Genomic DNA, 17352 nt, shown 5'->3' on the forward strand with positions numbered 1-17352 from the left:
ACTATATATATATTCTGTATGTTTAAAGAAACAAGCTGCTGTTAAAGTGTGTAAAGTAAGAGAGGCTGTGTGGGAATATGCACACGTCAGCATTAACAATTCTGCACAAGTATGGAGGAAGGGGTGTGTGTGTGTGTGTGTGTGTGTGTGTGTGTGTGTGTGTTGACCCTTCTGCAGCATATCTGTGTAATAACATCCCAAGTGAGTTGTGTGAATTCTCCATCCCACCATGAGAGATAACTCAACACTTCCTCAGCACTCTAATGGCTGACAACACACAGCTCACACAGCTCACACAGCGCACGCACACACACACACACACACACACACACACACACACACACACACACACACACACACACACACACAGCACACACACACACACACACACACACACACACACACACACACACACACCACACACACACACACACACCACACACACACACACACACCACATCACACACACACACACACACACACACACACACACACACACACCACACACACACACACACACACACACACACACACACACACACACACACACACACACACCACACACACACACACACACCACACACACACACACACACACACACACACACACACACACACACACACACACACACACACACACACACACACACAGAATGCTACCAGTAAATGATTTCTGACCTCTAGTAAGTAATCATCATTAATTACAGAGACCCAGTTTGATGACAACTGCATTTAGAGGATGCTAATTGGGGGGGAGGTATGAGTGTACCACTTTTAAAAGGAATTGCTATTGTAATCCTAAATAGTCCATAAAAGAATAATTGTCATGTGTATTGGTACATGGTGGAGAGCAGAGGATCTTTGGGAAACATTGTTGATGTCATGCTGGCCTTGTGTGTTCAGTGCTGTGACATTTGTTTATTTCCCATTTTTAGTTGACACATAATTGACTTTCCGTTTGTAAAGCGCTATTGTCTCCTCAGTCATGCTCAGTTGCTGTGGTTTTACTTATACTGAAGCCTTCCGAGTAAATCGCCAGAACACCGACACCTCCTCATCACTCCACCGCTCCCATGTTTTTTTTTGTGTTGCCATAAGTTAGTCTCTCTCCGTTGGTGTGCGGGGCTAATGCTAATGCTAATAATGCTAATGCCAGCAAATACAATGGCGGCTTCGCAAAACTTTTCCCAGTGTTACGGGGCGTGGTTTGCAATCCGCCCAGCCAATCAGAAATGGGAACCTTTTCTCCCAAGGAAAGTACCTGCTCTCTAGCAGGGACTACAAAGGGGGGAAAAGGTTAACAAAAACTAGGTTCTAGTTCCAGATCTTTTTGGTGTGAACGCAAAATCCCAGGAACTATCGGAAATATTCCTGGGAAAAGTACTCGGGTGTGAAAGTGCCTACTGTCTCCTCAGTCATGCTGCAGTTGCTGTGGCTTTTCATACCAACTGTGTGCAGCACTATTTCAACAAACCACTGTTGCTGCTTAATAAAACCAAAATACCTCACTTTCTATTGACTTCTAAAGAGAGATATTGAATTGTTACACCCCTACACTGTCTATCACCACGCTCAAATCTTTCAAGCTCTTTTACAATTGGATTTGAATTCCCTCAGTATTAAAAAGTACTTTTTTAAAGTTGCTTTATTTAGCCTATTCAGAACTGTACACCAATTAAAAAGTGTACATTTGTTTAAAACTGGATAAACGTATTCTGTGGGAAGTTCCTTTTGCAATTGGAAATACTTCATTGTTTAAACATTCACAAATATGAATGAAATGGCTGAATAGGAGATATGAGGTGTTAACGCCCTGACACACCAGGCAGTCACCAGAGAACTCTCCGACACCGACAGTTCCATCGACGAGTTCTCCTGCGTCTTGGCCATGTGTCGCACTGGAACACACCGCAAAGACTTCAGCCGAGCACGTACGAACTGCGCATGCGTGAGTGGCAATAACTCTCCTTACCAGCAGGCGGCGGTAGTGTGTATTCGTCATTCAAAATAGGCAACAACCGGAAGACAGAGAAGAAGAACAGACTGATATAAACAAACAAATAGCGGCTGCCGTTCCATTTTCACTCTCGTCCATCGAAAACATGTTTTAGAATATAAAAATACATGCATGATGAAATGAGCACATAAAGTGCAGACATACTATAAAATCACAGTTAATAGACCTGCATCTGATGATCGCAGTGTTCTGCCGGGTGTGTAGTTTATTGAGTCAGCAATGTAATAATGGCCACATCTTGCTAAATTTACCATGAGATGAAAAACCGGACTTGACCAAACAAATCACGGAGCTCTCAGCAGAGGACAGCCGGGGACGCTCCCGCCGATATCAGAGATGTCCCTGCTATGTGTGGGAGGTAAGAGAGGACATTTAAGGGCTATGTTTGATGTCTTTAAGTATCACCTGCTGGGGTTTAGCTGCTGTCTTGTGCCTTAAATCGTTTGTTTACGTCCCTCACTTCCGTTTCGCTTCTCATTTGCTAGCTGAACAGCTGATCAGAGTGGTTTCTTGGCCCGATAGCTTGTGTCCGACAAATGGCCGATTCAACATGTTGAATCGGCCGGGTGTCGACCGTGAAAGGCCAAATAAGGCGTGTCACGGCCGAGGGTTCGGGACACACCAAATTGACTTTGGGCGACAAGGAACCCGTTGTCGCCAGACAACGCAAGACGGTCGAATACGGCCTGGTGTGTCTGGGCCTTAAGACGTAAGAATGTGGTTGTGTTTAAGACATTTCCATTTGTTGCATTCACATACAGTATGAAGCAGGGAAATGTTGGACGAATTATTTACGGATGATCCAACGATTAATATTACATGTTACTTGTTAGACGCTTTTATCCAAAGCGACTTACATACTCAATACTGTGGACAATCCCCACAGGAGCAATTTGGGGTGAAGTGTCTCAGGGACACAACGACATGCTGACTGCAGTGGGGTTTGAACCTGTGCTCCCCTGATCCCAACACCAACGCACTAACCCACTGCGCCACAAGTATACAGTATATAGGGTCCAGGTTGTGTGTGTTAGTGCTGCAGGCTGCAGACATCAGCAGTAAAGGTGTGTGTAGTCAGACAGCAGGGAATCAGCTCCAGGTGTAATGTGAACATATGAAACCGCTCACTGCTGCCCTGTGAAAACCCTGGTCCTGGTCCTAACGTATCAACATTTCATGAACTACAGGATAGCAGCCTTGTCTTCAACATTGTTACTATGTATAAGGGTCTAATAGAGTTTTTTTCCTAGCCTGGAATCTGAGATATATCGTGCTTTTCATCCACAGATTGTATAGGAACTGGAAGAATATGTGAAAAGTATAAAGAAATCATAACTTTTCAAAGAGAATAAAGAAAGACTGCAGTGTGTGTGTGTGTGTGTGTGTGTGTGTGTGTGTGTGTGTGTGTGTGTGTGTGTGTGTGTGTGTGTGTGTGTGTGTGTGTGTGTGTGTGTGTGTGTGTGTGTGTGTGTGTGTGTGTGCGCGTGTGTGTGCGTGTGCGTGTGTGTGCGTGTGTGTGTGTGCGTGTGTGTGTTTTAATTTGCTGATATGAAGTTTGTGTCTGCATGGATGTCTTAGGCACATGCTCACATCTGACACATTAAACATGGATAGTCAAAGCCATAAGCCCGTAACAAAAAATGTAACACACACACAATGAAACACACACACACGCCTGTCTCATGAATATACTCTCACACACACACACACACGCACGCAAGCACACACACAGACCTCCATTTTCTCCGCAGCCTCAGCACCTCCAACCATCTCTCATTAATACACACTCGACTGACAGTTCGCTGTTGCCATGGCGACCCCCTACCTGTTGCCAAAGGGGGGAGAGGGGAATGTAGTGTGTGTGAGTCTGTGTGTGTGTGTGTGTGTGTGTGTGTGTGTGTGTGTGTGTGTGTGTGTGTGTGTGTGTGTGTGTGTGTGTGTGTGTGTGTGAGGGGGGGGGGGGGGCTTTATGAACGCAGCTCCAACCTACCACAGTCTGATGGTGGCTGTGTGCTGCCGACTCGCACAATTTCCCACTTGGGAGCAGAGAAACAGTTTCATTCATTTTAATGCGATTCAATCTGGCCTCACTCTGGTACGCTCTGTACGTTATGAGAGAAATCTAATTCTCCACACGGGTAAAATAGACCTTCTTCATTATGTGGCGCTCTATTCTAAATTTCACTCTTCATTTTCCTCTGTTCCGTGTGTTTTTTTTCATCGGGGAGATAAGATGAAACTAAACTCGGGGAAATTGTCAATTCATCATTCCCACCCAGCTGCTCTATTCTAATGAAATCACTGCATATTATATTCTGGCTGTGCTATACTTCATTCACATAGTGCTCTGTTTTAACAAAGGTTTATTATACTAATACAAAAACGGATCTCTAGGCTAATTGTGTTAAAGCCTAATTCGTTGTGGTGTTATAATGAACTGCAGAAGAACGTATGCAGAAGCAGTATGGATTTTAATATGCATGAACTGGGACATGTCTCCATGCTTTAATGTTCAAAAAGCTCTTTATTTTTCTCATACTGCCTGTGCTGCAGCACCTCTTTTCACCCTCTGTCTGAAACCAGAGCTCTGATTGGTTAGCTGGCCGGCTCTATTGTGATAGGTCAACCTGCTTATAGATGTCCCGCCCCTTAGTCTATCACATACAATGTGTTGGAGCGCTAAGCAATAGAAGCGCGAGTGTTACACAGTGATGTCTAACTTTGGGGTTGTAGCCTTTGTAGACCGTTGACATGCACAGAAAGCCTATATTACTCACTGCAAGAAAAGGATAACCCCAAAAAGCAGAACAACTTTGAGTGCAGCCTCTTTTCTATCCAGACCGGTGCATTTAGACAGCTTTGCATCCCAGATGATAACCTTAAGCATCAACGCTTTACAGAAGACAACAACGCGCTGGTTGGGTATTCATCTAAATTCCAACAGAATGAAATATTGTGACGGAGAGCACTCTGACAACAATAATAGTCAATGCACACAGACTTTTGCTTCTAACAAAAGTGATTCTTCTTAATGCTGTGTATCTTATCCATTCTGTCATTTGATCATAAAGCTGGGGAACAACAAAAAAAAAATAGTTACAACATATTTCCTGGAACAAAGAAAGCTAAGTGGAGCTTACATCAAAGAGACAGAAAGCAGTGACAGCGGGACGATTCTCTACAATGGCCAACAACAACAGCCTGTGTGTGTGTGTGTGTGTGTGTGTGTGTGTGTGTGTGTGTGTGTGTGTGTGTGTGTGTATGTGTGTGTGTGTGTGTGTGTGTGTGTGTGTGTGTGTGTCATTGATGAGACGAAATACAATTGTGTCACTTGGATTTCTGACTGGGTCATGTTCTGTCCCGCCACACACAGAGTGTATGTAAACACACACACACAACACCTGTGCACTTATGGAGCACGATAACACAACATGCCACTCTGTTAATGTGTCTCTCACCATTAGAGAAGCCACTTTAAATAAGCACACACACACACACACACACACACACACAGATGGATGAAGCTGTTCATGTCACAGTGAGGGGTGTGTGTGTGTGTATGTGTATGTGTATGTGTATGTGTATGTGTGTGTGTGTGTGTGTGTGTGTGTGTGTGTGTGTGTGTGTGTGTGTGTGTGTGTGTGTGTGTGTGTGTGTGTGTGTGTGTGTGTGTGTGTGAGAGCAGAGGAGGGCACATGGCCTTCAGCAGGTCATTACCACCCTGCAGTGACCTCCACCACTTAACCCTCACTGAAAGCTGCTGTAAGAGGGAGATGGTGCAGCTCCACTCTAATGGTGAGAAGTCGCTGTACCTTTAACCCGAAGAAACTGTGAGAAATAACTAATATAGGAATACAAATAGGAACAAGTTTAAGTTAAATAGCACCAAGTAGAGTCAATAAGTGCCTGGGATATCTGAAGCAAAAGAAAAAGTGCCTTAAACATGCTTTCATTATAATGGCAAACAGTGTAGTTGCAAATTGAAGTCAGATTCTATAGAAGTCTATCTGTGAAAATGGCCCCACTACTTTCATTTATTACCTTAGAAAACATTTTAATCATGAGTTTGTAGTCTCAATCCATAGTTATAAGTCTTCTTGAAAACATTATAACGTTAATTTTGCAAATTATTGTCCCATTTTGAGTAAAATAGACAATAAAGCAGGGTATGCTTTTGGGCGGGGATGCTTTGTGATTGACATGTGGCTTCCACATTGTTGTCTGGTTTTCCTTTATATCCCATTCACTGTTTTCACTTCATGAAATGTATTGCACCATTTTCAATGCCTAAAACATGTCTTGTTCAGCATTCACTTTTACTTTGCTTGGGTGTCACAAAACAAAAACGTCATATTATTATCTCTAATAGTACATTTAGATAACCCTAGTAAGCGATGCACATGTCTTAACACGGTACAGATGTTAGACAGACAAAAGCAACAGCCCATGAAAAGATAAGATAGCGATTCATGCATCTCTTTGACGCACTTCATGTTTACTTAAGATATCACTAATAATATGCAAGTGATACTTTTGTAATAAAAGCTTTGCAAACACCAAGTAAGAACAGAAACATGCAAGTGTGTCATGATATGTTATCACCGTTTATGATCATATTCATACAAATCTTTACAGTGCATGACCTCAGCAGTAACCCCCCCCCCCCCCTTAAACAGGACCATATGTTCTGTATGTGGCTCATGCTATTTACTGTATCAACATTATGTTACGCTCCCTCCATGACTTATGTGTCATTGTGGATTTGTGGTGGAAATTCCTCGTTGTTAAGGTTCTACATTGAGGGGCCCTGGACTCGATCCCGGGCCAATCAGACGGGCTTTCACAGAGCTTAGGGCTGACAGACGGTAAATCTACGAATGTTGGATAGTTTGAGATAGGAGGCGTTCATGTACAGATACATAACAGAGAGATGTAGTGAGTGTGGGGTTTTGTAACAATCTCATCAACATCTCAGCCTCTCCTACTTCAACCTCTTTGTCTAGAGTTAGCTAAATGAATCACATTGCAGGTATATTCACTTGAAGTAAACTGAACCACGACAAGTGATGGTGCATTGGTTTCAAATGAGCCACACCCTTATTTTGTGTTAGATTTAATGGCCAAGGAACAAGCTTCGAGACAGTTTTCGAACACGGGTGCTCTGGTAAAATCTCGTAGCAAAAACAATAGTCTTTTAGTTGTGTGCGGTACTTTGAGCAGGTTTTCTCTCACTGATTGTGCCGTTATGTTAAATGTCCGACCTTTAAAGTGTTATCGTATCGTATCTAAAGTTAAGAAGTGAACACGGTCCTACCTGCTCCTGTTTCTCCAGCCAGCGGTCCACCATGGGGTGATTGGCGCTGAGCGATGAGCGGGGCGGTCTCTCTCTGAAACTCTCTCTGATTGGCCCACGTCCCAGCATCCCGAGGCAGACTGCGGTACGTGTCCATAGCTTTGCCCTGAAACCAAAGACACGCATCATTCATTAAAAAAGGTCTTTCATTTTAAAAAGACAAATATGTATTAAATCTGTTGCTGGTGGCGAGTAAAAAAAGCGCTTACAAGGAAGTGGTTATCACCAGATCGCCCAACTTCAAACGCATGGATGGATATTACAACGGACATTTACAAAATGGAGAGGATAACATCATCTGTCAATCACAAACTGGAGCTATTTGTGTCACGATGGAGAAAGTGGACTGATTTCGTAAAACCTCATAGGCCAGATTTTATTTTACAAACGTATGATTTTACTGTGAAGACCTGATCACTCCCTAATGTTCGTATTGTTCGTACTTTTTACTGTTTTTATTTTATCTTTGTGTAAAAAAAGAAAAAGGCATTTCGGACAAACTTAAGATGTAGAATTACTATGTCTAGAAAAAACACCGTGTAATTGTTTGCTGCCAGATGTCAATACAAAATATATTACACACAAAAAGGTATTTAATTAATACCAATGTTGTTGTTGTATAATAGTCCAGTTTTGGAGTACTTAAAGTGGACCTATCATGCTATATTTGAATAATATAGTGTAGGACCATACCTATAAGAGACATATTTATACTTTTTTTTTTTTCAAAATACCAAACAGATCATGCATTTTAGCCATGCCTCATTTTGCTCAATTTGACATTTTTTAGCTCTGTTTTTGCAAGGGCTGATTCTGTGAGAACAGCACCACCTACAGGCCTGGCATATGTACTACAGCGTCTCCAGCGCTTTCGAACGGCAATGTCCGTGGCTGTCTCCTCCTGATTGGTGGAGTTGGCCCAATAGCCGTAGCGCCACCGTCCTGACGTCAGGACAGTGTTCAAATCTGGATCAGTTTTTATCAGATCCGTTGCAGCCCCTTTTTTAGAGATTTGGGTATGGAGGAAAATAGAGAGGGTTGTGTTTTCTGACACTTGGTGAGTTCCCTGGAACACCGGGGACACATATTCATGTAGAAAAGACGTACAAAAGTGCATTTTGCATGACAGGTCCCCTTTAAAGTAGCGCTGCACAATTTGGAGAAAAATTATAATTGGGATTTTATTTTGTCTGGTATTGGAATTGGGATTTGATTCACAATATTGAGGTTTGATCGTGTTTTAATGATAATTACAGGTACATTATTATTTCTTATGAAGATCTGTACCAAAAATCATAAGTTGTGTTAAGTCTGTCGAATAAGATTTGGGTACATCAAAGCCACTCTGCTACACTTCCTTCAAAATGCTATGGTCCATACTGCGATCTTGATAACATTCGACCAATCGTTCAGCCCTATTTATCCGTTTGTAAAGACAGGATAATGTGCCAATTTGAAAGAAGTACAGGTATATAAACCCACCAGTGCTTCTGTACTGTATAAATCAAATAGTGGACTTGAATTTCAAATGGTTCCTTCAACATAATCCCATCTATTTGAATGAGCCCCATCTCTAGCTCTGGTTTTAAAACCTCTCTTATCATTTTAATTATAATTTTGTCATATATTACTCTCTTTTGTTGTCTAATCCAGGGTTCATACACGTTCTCACCAATGATTTTCAATGACTTTTCCATGACCTTTACCTAATTTTCCATGACCAAAAAGATTACTCTCAGCAGTTCCATTTTATGTTTCATTACTATACGATACAGTATTTATTATCGTTATAGTATTACTATTTCGGCGATTAGCTCAAATATAAATTATATTTGATGCAACTTTAGTTACATTTCCATGACTTTTCCAAAACTTTAGGAAAAAAATTGTTTTCCATAACTTTTCCAGGGCCTGGAATTAGCATTTTGAATTTCCATGACTTTTCCAGGTTTTTAATGACCGTAAGAACCCTGCTAACCCTTTTTTATTTGTCTTTTCTTGTATATTCACCTTACTGTCTTCTGTGTACCTGTGACACTGCACTTGTATGCACTTGACTTGTAACTCCATCACTAAATCAAATATCATCCTCATCTCCAGCTCTGGTTTTGACACGTACTTTTCTCTCCAGGCTGTTGGTGCCGGAGTTGTGTCGAGCCTTCAGGAACCCGGCGGTGGTAGACCATCGAGTCGGGTTCTTCCTCGACGGCGGCTCTTCGGTTTGGACTCGTGATTCTCCGCCGTTGAAGGGCCCGTTGACGGTGAGCAGGGCGGGGTCGCTGCTGCGCCGCACGTGGAGGGGCATATCTGAGAGACACAAGGAAGAGCAAGGGTGTTACAACTGTAACAACTGTTTTATATAATCATGTTTCTTTTTTCAACAGCACACAGTTATTCTATCGGAGCATGTATCAGAAGTAGGTAAACAAATCTTCACTTTATAGAAAAATAGGAGTAACAATGTAAATACTGATAATCATATGTTTCAAACCATACTAATGAGTATTCATTTAGTTTCAAGGAAAGAGGCCGATCTATTTCTGTGACCAACGAGTTCTCTACGTAACGTATTAGCAGAGAAAGGTCATTGAACCTAAGATTATTTAAAGGGGACCTATCATGCAAAATGCACTTTTGTACGTCTTTTCTACATGAATATGTGTCCCCGGTGTTCCAGGGAACTCACCAAGTGTCAGAAAACACAACCCTCTCTATTTTCCTCCATACCCAAATCTCTAAAAAAGGGGCTGCAACGGATCTGATAAAAACTGATCCAGATTTGAACACTGTCCTGACGTCAGGACGGTGGCGCTTCGGCTATTGGGCCAACTCCACCAATCAGGAGGAGACAGCCACGGACATTGCCGTTCGAAAGCGCTGGAGACGCTGTAGTACATATGCCAGGCCTGTAGGTGGTGCTGTTCTCACTGAATCAGCCCTTGCTAAAACAGAGCTAGAAATTGTCAAATTGAGCAAAATGAGGCATGGCTAAAATGCATGATCCGTTTGGTATTTTGAAAAAAATAGTATTTATACCAAGTATAAATATGCCTTATATAGGTATGGTCCAACACTATATTATTCAAATATAGCATGATAGGTCCACTTTAAAGTCTGGGGGGGTCAGGAAATGCAATACAATATCATGTCAGGTCAGTGGGAGTATATAAGCTGTGAGATTTACTTAGTATTTAGCGACATTACGCTATTGACTGGTGCAAGGTAATGTCTCTTATAACGCTGTACAGCCATATAATATGTGACTTCAACCATCTCCGTGTCTTATTGATTCCTCTTTGTCTTATTCTTCAATGTTGTGAGTGTTACATCGGATCCACGACACAACGATATGTAGATTTTTAAAAACAGATAATCCTAAAATCCTTACCCTGGCCTATGGAGGAAAGAATAATACTGTGTGGTACTCATTTGTAGGATATCACCTTATTGGAAAAGAATGTATAGCAGACTCCTAGCTCTAGATAATAAGACTCAAGACAAGTAATTTAATAAGATGTTTGGGGATGATTGATTAAAATAGGCTGGAACTAATTCTGTTCCTCAAACATTATGGTTTTATAAAGGCGATTAATCATTGAGATGCCATTATCAGCCCATTGAGGAATAATCAGTTTGTAGTTTAGTGCCAGTGCATTCCCATTGTGTGGGACCAACAATATGAGGATGAGAATAAAGAGCAAGTGGAAGCCTTCCATTATAACTCTTCACTCGGTGTAGAAGTTGCAGCGCGTGGGAAGTGGGCCAAGGTCCAAATAACAACTCCAAAACAACACAGCCTGCGCCGTACACAAGAAACACTGTTATGACGTTAAAAATCTCCCACTTTCGGACCTCTCCAAAATCCCACAGGCCGTTTCTGATTGGCTGAAATGTGCCCAGCGGACCACACAAGAGATATGGAGTGTAAACAGAATTAGTAAAGTCTGTTTAAAAATATCTTCTTCGCATGAAAACACCAAGAGTCATGTTCCCATGTTCTCCTCCAGGATGCTCTGTGTGTGTGTGTGTGTGTGTGTGTGTGTGTGTGTGTGTGTGTGTGTGTGTGTGTGTGTGTGTGTGGGGGTGGGTGTGTGTGTGTGTGTGTGTGTGTGTGTATACAGGAACCACTATAATCTGTCCAAAGGAAGTGTGTGTCTGAGTCAACAGTTATTAGACTGTGTGTGTATTGTGAGACTAACTGCCAGATTAAAAATGTCCATATGTGTTTGTGTCCCTGTGTGTGTGTGTGTGTGTGTAGATACGCTCTGATGAACTAATGAGGTTGAAGGTCCGTGTGTGTGTTTGTACACTTAATACGTTTGTTTAGAGCTACGTTCATTCGTGCAAGTGGCTATTTGTGTGTGTGGAAATTACAAATGTGTGTATGGGTTTGTGTAACATTATTGGGTAAGAATGTCTTTTAGTTTGTATATTGTGTGCACTCAAACAACAACACATGTGTTTGTATTTGGTACTATCTGGGCCAACAGCTACAGTATTTGTTGAGAATCTGGAAATGTGTGTTTGTGTTTGTGTGTGTGTGTGTGTGTGTGTGTGTGTGTGTGTGTGTGTCATGTAATTGTCTGAGTGCTGTTGTGGGGTCACAGGAGCGTGGGATCTGAGCAGAGGGATGGAGATCAGGAGTGGACGTAGCTCAAGGGACAAGAAGTCTCAACACTTCCTAAACTACATCTCCCAGGAGGCATCAGGGTACCTCCTCAGAGGAACTAAAGTGATGATTACCGTGTACTTATATCCAACACCAAATGCTACTTCATCATCAGCAATTTACCCTGTTACGTGTCGACGAGCCCTGAATGCTACGATTTCAAAAACTTCACTAAGAGAAGAAAAGCCAAAACATGTTTACAGCATCGTCCAATCAGATTCATTTTAAGTGGTTCTTTTTGTAGCTTTTCTCAGAGCTATATGTGTTTACCAACTTTAGTAAACATGACTTGAAGAGAAAACAGCAGTCCTGGAGAGAAATGAGTGGTTTTTATTTATCATAATAACTGTACTATTAACTATTAGGTAGTGTACAGACTTGTGTAACTTGTAACACTTTGCAGATGTTCTACTTTATACATTTCTTTTGTATCAGTTAGTACAACAGAGATCTTATTTATTTGTATTTTTAACAGATAACATTATTATTTTCACTGTAAAGCAAACCTCTAGAGAAATGACCAACTAACATATTATTAACATCACACATTCCACAGTAACTGCAGAGTGTCAGGTAACGCTTTACTGAATTTCAGATAATAATAACATAATTATGAACATCAAGTATGACTTTTAAAAATAATTGTTGCATTTCAACTTCACACGTTCACAGTGTACCGTTTGCATTGGCCTTTGATCATTCTTGTCGTATCTGCAGAGCCAAGAAACTAACATTAATCCAATAGAGCTCTCTGACTAATAAGCTTAATCACACAAGAGAACTGGCAGAGACTAACCAACAGAAATCTCTGATTGAAAGCCATTCTCATTAGGGGCTCGTGACAGACATTTCTCCTAAAACCCAAATCAAATGCAGCCGATGAGACTCCGTGTCGTCAATTAACCGGGGTTAGAAATTATTATGGAGATGGTGAAATTGGACATAACTGGCAGGTGTGACTATGCCCACGATTTCTATTTTTTAATGCATATTCACATTCAGCATCTCACCCAGGAATCCAATTAGGAGTGCAGTGACCTCCCGCAGAGTGTGTGTGTGTGTGTGTGTGTGTGTGTGTGTGTGTGTGTGTGTGTGTGTGTGTGTGTGTGTGTGTGTGTGTGTGTGTGTGTGCGTGTGTGCGTGTGCGCGTGTCAATCAATGTCAGTTCACAGGTCATTAGCGGATAAGCCATATGCCAACTTTTTCGAGTGTTAATAATAGATTCTAATTAACTTCAATTTGTATATATTACTAATATTGGTGTGAGAGTGTGAGTTGGGCCATGTTTTAATATGTCTGTAAGAGACATTTAGAAAAGTTGAGTATGAGTAATATAATTAAAATGCTCTGTGCTTTATGACAGTGGGATTTTAAAGTGCACCCTTTAGCGGTTCTCCATCAATTCATCACATGTGTGTTCACAGAGGAACAGTCAATTAAATATAGGGATATCTTATTATGTTTTGGGCTTATCGTTTTCTCTTTGAAATATCCAGAGTTTTACAGAGAATATTCATGTTGCAACAGCATTATTTGTTTGGTTTTTTATTCTAATTTCTTGACAGCTTAAATATCTGCAGTGACATTCAACACGTGCATCCTGCAGCCATGGAAAAAAAATACTAATTTGGCCATAATGTAAACAAGGATAAACTCAATAGGGAAAGACTGCTGCTGGTGAAGGTTTATCAGAACAAACTATAATAAGGGAGAATTCCATACAGTCAAAAGATGGATTGAAAAGTGACTTCTTACAAAATTGATGCCAGATAATATAATATTGGGGGAGGGATGAAACCCTCTTTAATGGTCACACATGCAGAGCACACGGCACACACAGTGACATGTGTTCTCTGCTTTTAACCCAGCCTAGCACCAGGAGTCTATACCAGGAGCAGTGGGCAGCTATTGTACAGTGCCCGGGGAGCAATGGGAGTGGGGGGGGAAGCGGGTTGTCCAGTGCCTTGCTCAAGGGCACCACGGCAGGGCAGGAGGTGAACTGGGACCTCTCCAAGTAGCAGCCCACACTCCATTTGTAGGTCTGGTCGGGGACTTGAACCGGCGACCCTACGGCTCACAGTCCAAGCCCCTAGTGACTGAACCACTGCCGAGGTTACTGTAATTGTCCCCTTTCCTGAATAAGACGTATTGTTTTATTGCTTTAGATAACATCATGTTGAATATGTCTAAACCTGTACTATATAAATTCATATATTTTCTACTTCTCTACTTTTTTAATGCCGTTTTATTTCTATTTTGAGATGTTTACATTTGAGAATTGTTTATGTCTACTCTTTACATGTCTACTGATGTGCGATGCCTTGTTTGTTACGCAAACATTTCCCAAATTGGGATTAATACATAAATAAACTACATTTTATTTTATCTTATATATCGCCTTGTCTCACGAAGACTTTTCTTTCTCAAGCGTCTCCATCTACGACCCTAACAGGCTGTTCATAACCAACTTCACTTAAAGTGGACCTATCATGCTATATTTGAATAATATAGGGTAGGACCATACCTATATAAGGCATATTTATACTTTTTTTTCAAAATACCAAACAGATCATGCATTTTAGCCATGCCTCATTTCGCTCAATTTGACAATTTATAGCTCTGGGCAGATTCAGTGAGAACAGCACCATCTACAGGCCTGGCATATGTACTACAGCGTCTCCAGCGCTTTCGAACGGCAATGGCTGTGGCTGTCTCCTCCTGATTGGTGGAGTTGGCCCAATAGCCGTAGCGCCACCGTCCTGACGTCAGGACAGTGTTCAAATCTGGATCAGTTTTTATCAGATCCGTTGCAGCCCCTTTTTTAGAGATTTGGGTATGGAGGAAAATAGAGAGGGTTGTGTTTTCTGACACTTGGTGAGTTCCCTGGAACACCGGGGACACATATTCATGTATAAAAGACGTACCAAAGTGCATTTTGCATGATAGGTCCCCTTTAAAAGGTTTTGTAAATACTCTTCTGCACAGGAGTATTATTAAGTCAAAATAAAATGTGTTTTTATTCTTAGATTTGCAGGATGAAGTCCCAACTTTAAGCGTTATGATGAATGCAGATCCAGAGGGACAAAGAGAGAGAGAATATCTGAGATCTAAAAGAAAGTAAGTTTGTGTTTGTCTCTTGTATATCTGCTTGCTTGCTTGTTTGCTTCTGCTTGTGTGGAAGCGACTTGGCCGGCAGAACTGCAGAGGAAGAGCAGCTCAACGTCACATTTGATTTAGGAGGCGGCGAATAGAACCAATTAGCCGCTTTGGCCGGGGATCAAACGGCTATCTGTGGCTAAAAGAAAAAAGGCCCTCCTGTCCAATTAACAGAATTTATGGACAGGGCTAAGGTACCGCTGGGCTGTGATAAGCTAATTTGTTGTGTTTGCTTTACTGTACACTGCGGCAGGCTCTGATATATGTTGCTAATGAGGGTGACGGATCTGTAATCAAAGAGGAGTATGAGAGGAACAGACTTAACTATTAATCATCTGTGAAGTACATGTTTTAGTTCCTGATTGCATCTTTAGTTAATGGTTCCTCTATTTAATGAATGCATACATGTAGAAAAGCCCCTCACGGTGTTCAATGCAGCTATATGTGTCTACATTTCATTTTTGTTTACTTCCAGTGTTGACCATGGACTTTTATAAATAGTGGACATTGAAGGCACCATTGCTTTGTGGTCTACGGTTTAGCATGTTGTCGTCACTGGCTTGTTTTTTTGGACACAGAAGTGACACAAGAGGGGCGGAGCTAGGTACCACAGATTGTTGAACAAGACTTCAGGATAATTAGGTTGTTATAATAAACTTCATATACTTAAAAAAACACTTTGAAAGGGACAACACTATGACACTATCATAGTGTTGTCCCTTTCAAAGTGTTTTTTTTAAGTATATGAAGTTCATTATAACAACCTAATTATCCTGAAGTCTTGTTCAACAATCTGTTGTACCTAGCTCCGCCCCTCTCGTGTCACTTCTGTGTCCCTAAGTAGGCCTTTTAGTGTTTTTTTGTAACCACAAGTAAACTTCGAAGGTTGAGCTAAGTAAAACCGAAAGTTGAACAAGACATGTATTCATTCAAAATGTTATATTTAAAGGGGACCTATCATACAAAATGCACTTTTTGATGTCTTTTATACATAAACATGTCTCCCCGGTGTGTCAGGGAACTCACGCAGCGTCAGAAAATAAAACCCTCTCTCTTTTCCTCCGTACCCAAATCTCTAAAAACGGGGGAACAACGGAGCTGATCCAGATTTGCGTCCGATATGACGTAATATCTGAAATGTGGACCCACGGCCCTATCAGAAACGTTGCTATCAGAAACAATGCCCGACTGTTTTGGACGTAATATGGTCGGTGTTTACATTAGCATCGCTAACACTCAGAGCTAACCTGTACTGGAGAGCATGTGTGTGAAGAAGCAGGAAATAAAAAGGAACTCACCTTGTGGTATAACCGGCAAGAGAGAAAGCCTTTGAGCTCCATACTGTTTCAGAAACAATCCTTGATAATCCATGATATGGCGTTTCATCACAGCAGTATTTAGTTTAGACAGTAGCTGCCGGGTCCCGCATGAGCTCAGCCCCCTCCTTTTTATTTTTTATCAATTTCTTTTATTTTTTTAAGCTTTATACCCAAAAATCAGCACTTTTGAAACAGGAAGTGAAACAGAGGGATATGAGGCATGTCTAGAATGGGTGATCTGTTTGGTATTTTGAGCAAAACACTTCATCGACATGTTTTTTTTATATATCTGAGACCTATGCTATTGCCTAAAAATAGCATGATAGGTGACCTTTAACATTCATAAGTTAAACCTAACATGTGAAAGGGTAAACGTTTTTAGACCACAGCCTATTTTACATAGGTATTACAACTTCCTTATCAGTCACGTAATGTAATCCCATTGAATTACATTGGGAAAGAGACGTCTGTTACTCCGTTAATATTGAGTTTGAGATAGATATACTACCCAGAGACACTTGAAAGCCCAAAGGCCCTAGAAGTTGTAAAATGTGCTAAAAGCCACATTCAGAGTTATTGTCGTGTACATGCTCTATAGACCCTGAGGTCCTCTCCTGGTTGGGACTTACTGGTGCGCAGGGCGGAGGGCGTGACCTCGATCTCGCTGCTGGCCTGGTAGGGCTGGAAGGCCGAGGCCCCGCTGAGGTCCACAGCGAACAGGTCGGGGCTCTGGGTCCCCGTGGAGCTGGCACTGGTACCGTCTCCTCCATGGTGGGGCTCCTGTTCTTCATACACCGCTATCAGCTGGAGGAGGGAGGGACAGAGGACAGAGGACAGA

General features: G+C 41.6%; 1 protein-coding gene across 1 annotated transcript in view; it reads right to left on the reverse strand.

Moving 5' to 3' along the window:
- The window catches only part of LOC117483768 (partitioning defective 3 homolog), a gene marked incomplete in the record, with an annotated part of 336797 nt that overhangs the window by 196309 nt on the left and 123136 nt on the right, over positions 1 to 17352 (reverse strand). The window contains 4 exon segments of the mRNA XM_034132116.1: positions 7332 to 7391; positions 7393 to 7476; positions 9490 to 9677; positions 17144 to 17318. Of these exon segments, the coding sequence (XP_033988007.1) occupies positions 7332 to 7391; positions 7393 to 7476; positions 9490 to 9677; positions 17144 to 17318 (507 nt within the window).

The sequence above is a fragment of the Trematomus bernacchii genome, unplaced genomic scaffold (genome assembly GCF_902827165.1).
Source record: "Trematomus bernacchii unplaced genomic scaffold, fTreBer1.1, whole genome shotgun sequence".
Taxonomy (NCBI): Eukaryota; Metazoa; Chordata; class Actinopteri; order Perciformes; family Nototheniidae; genus Trematomus; species Trematomus bernacchii.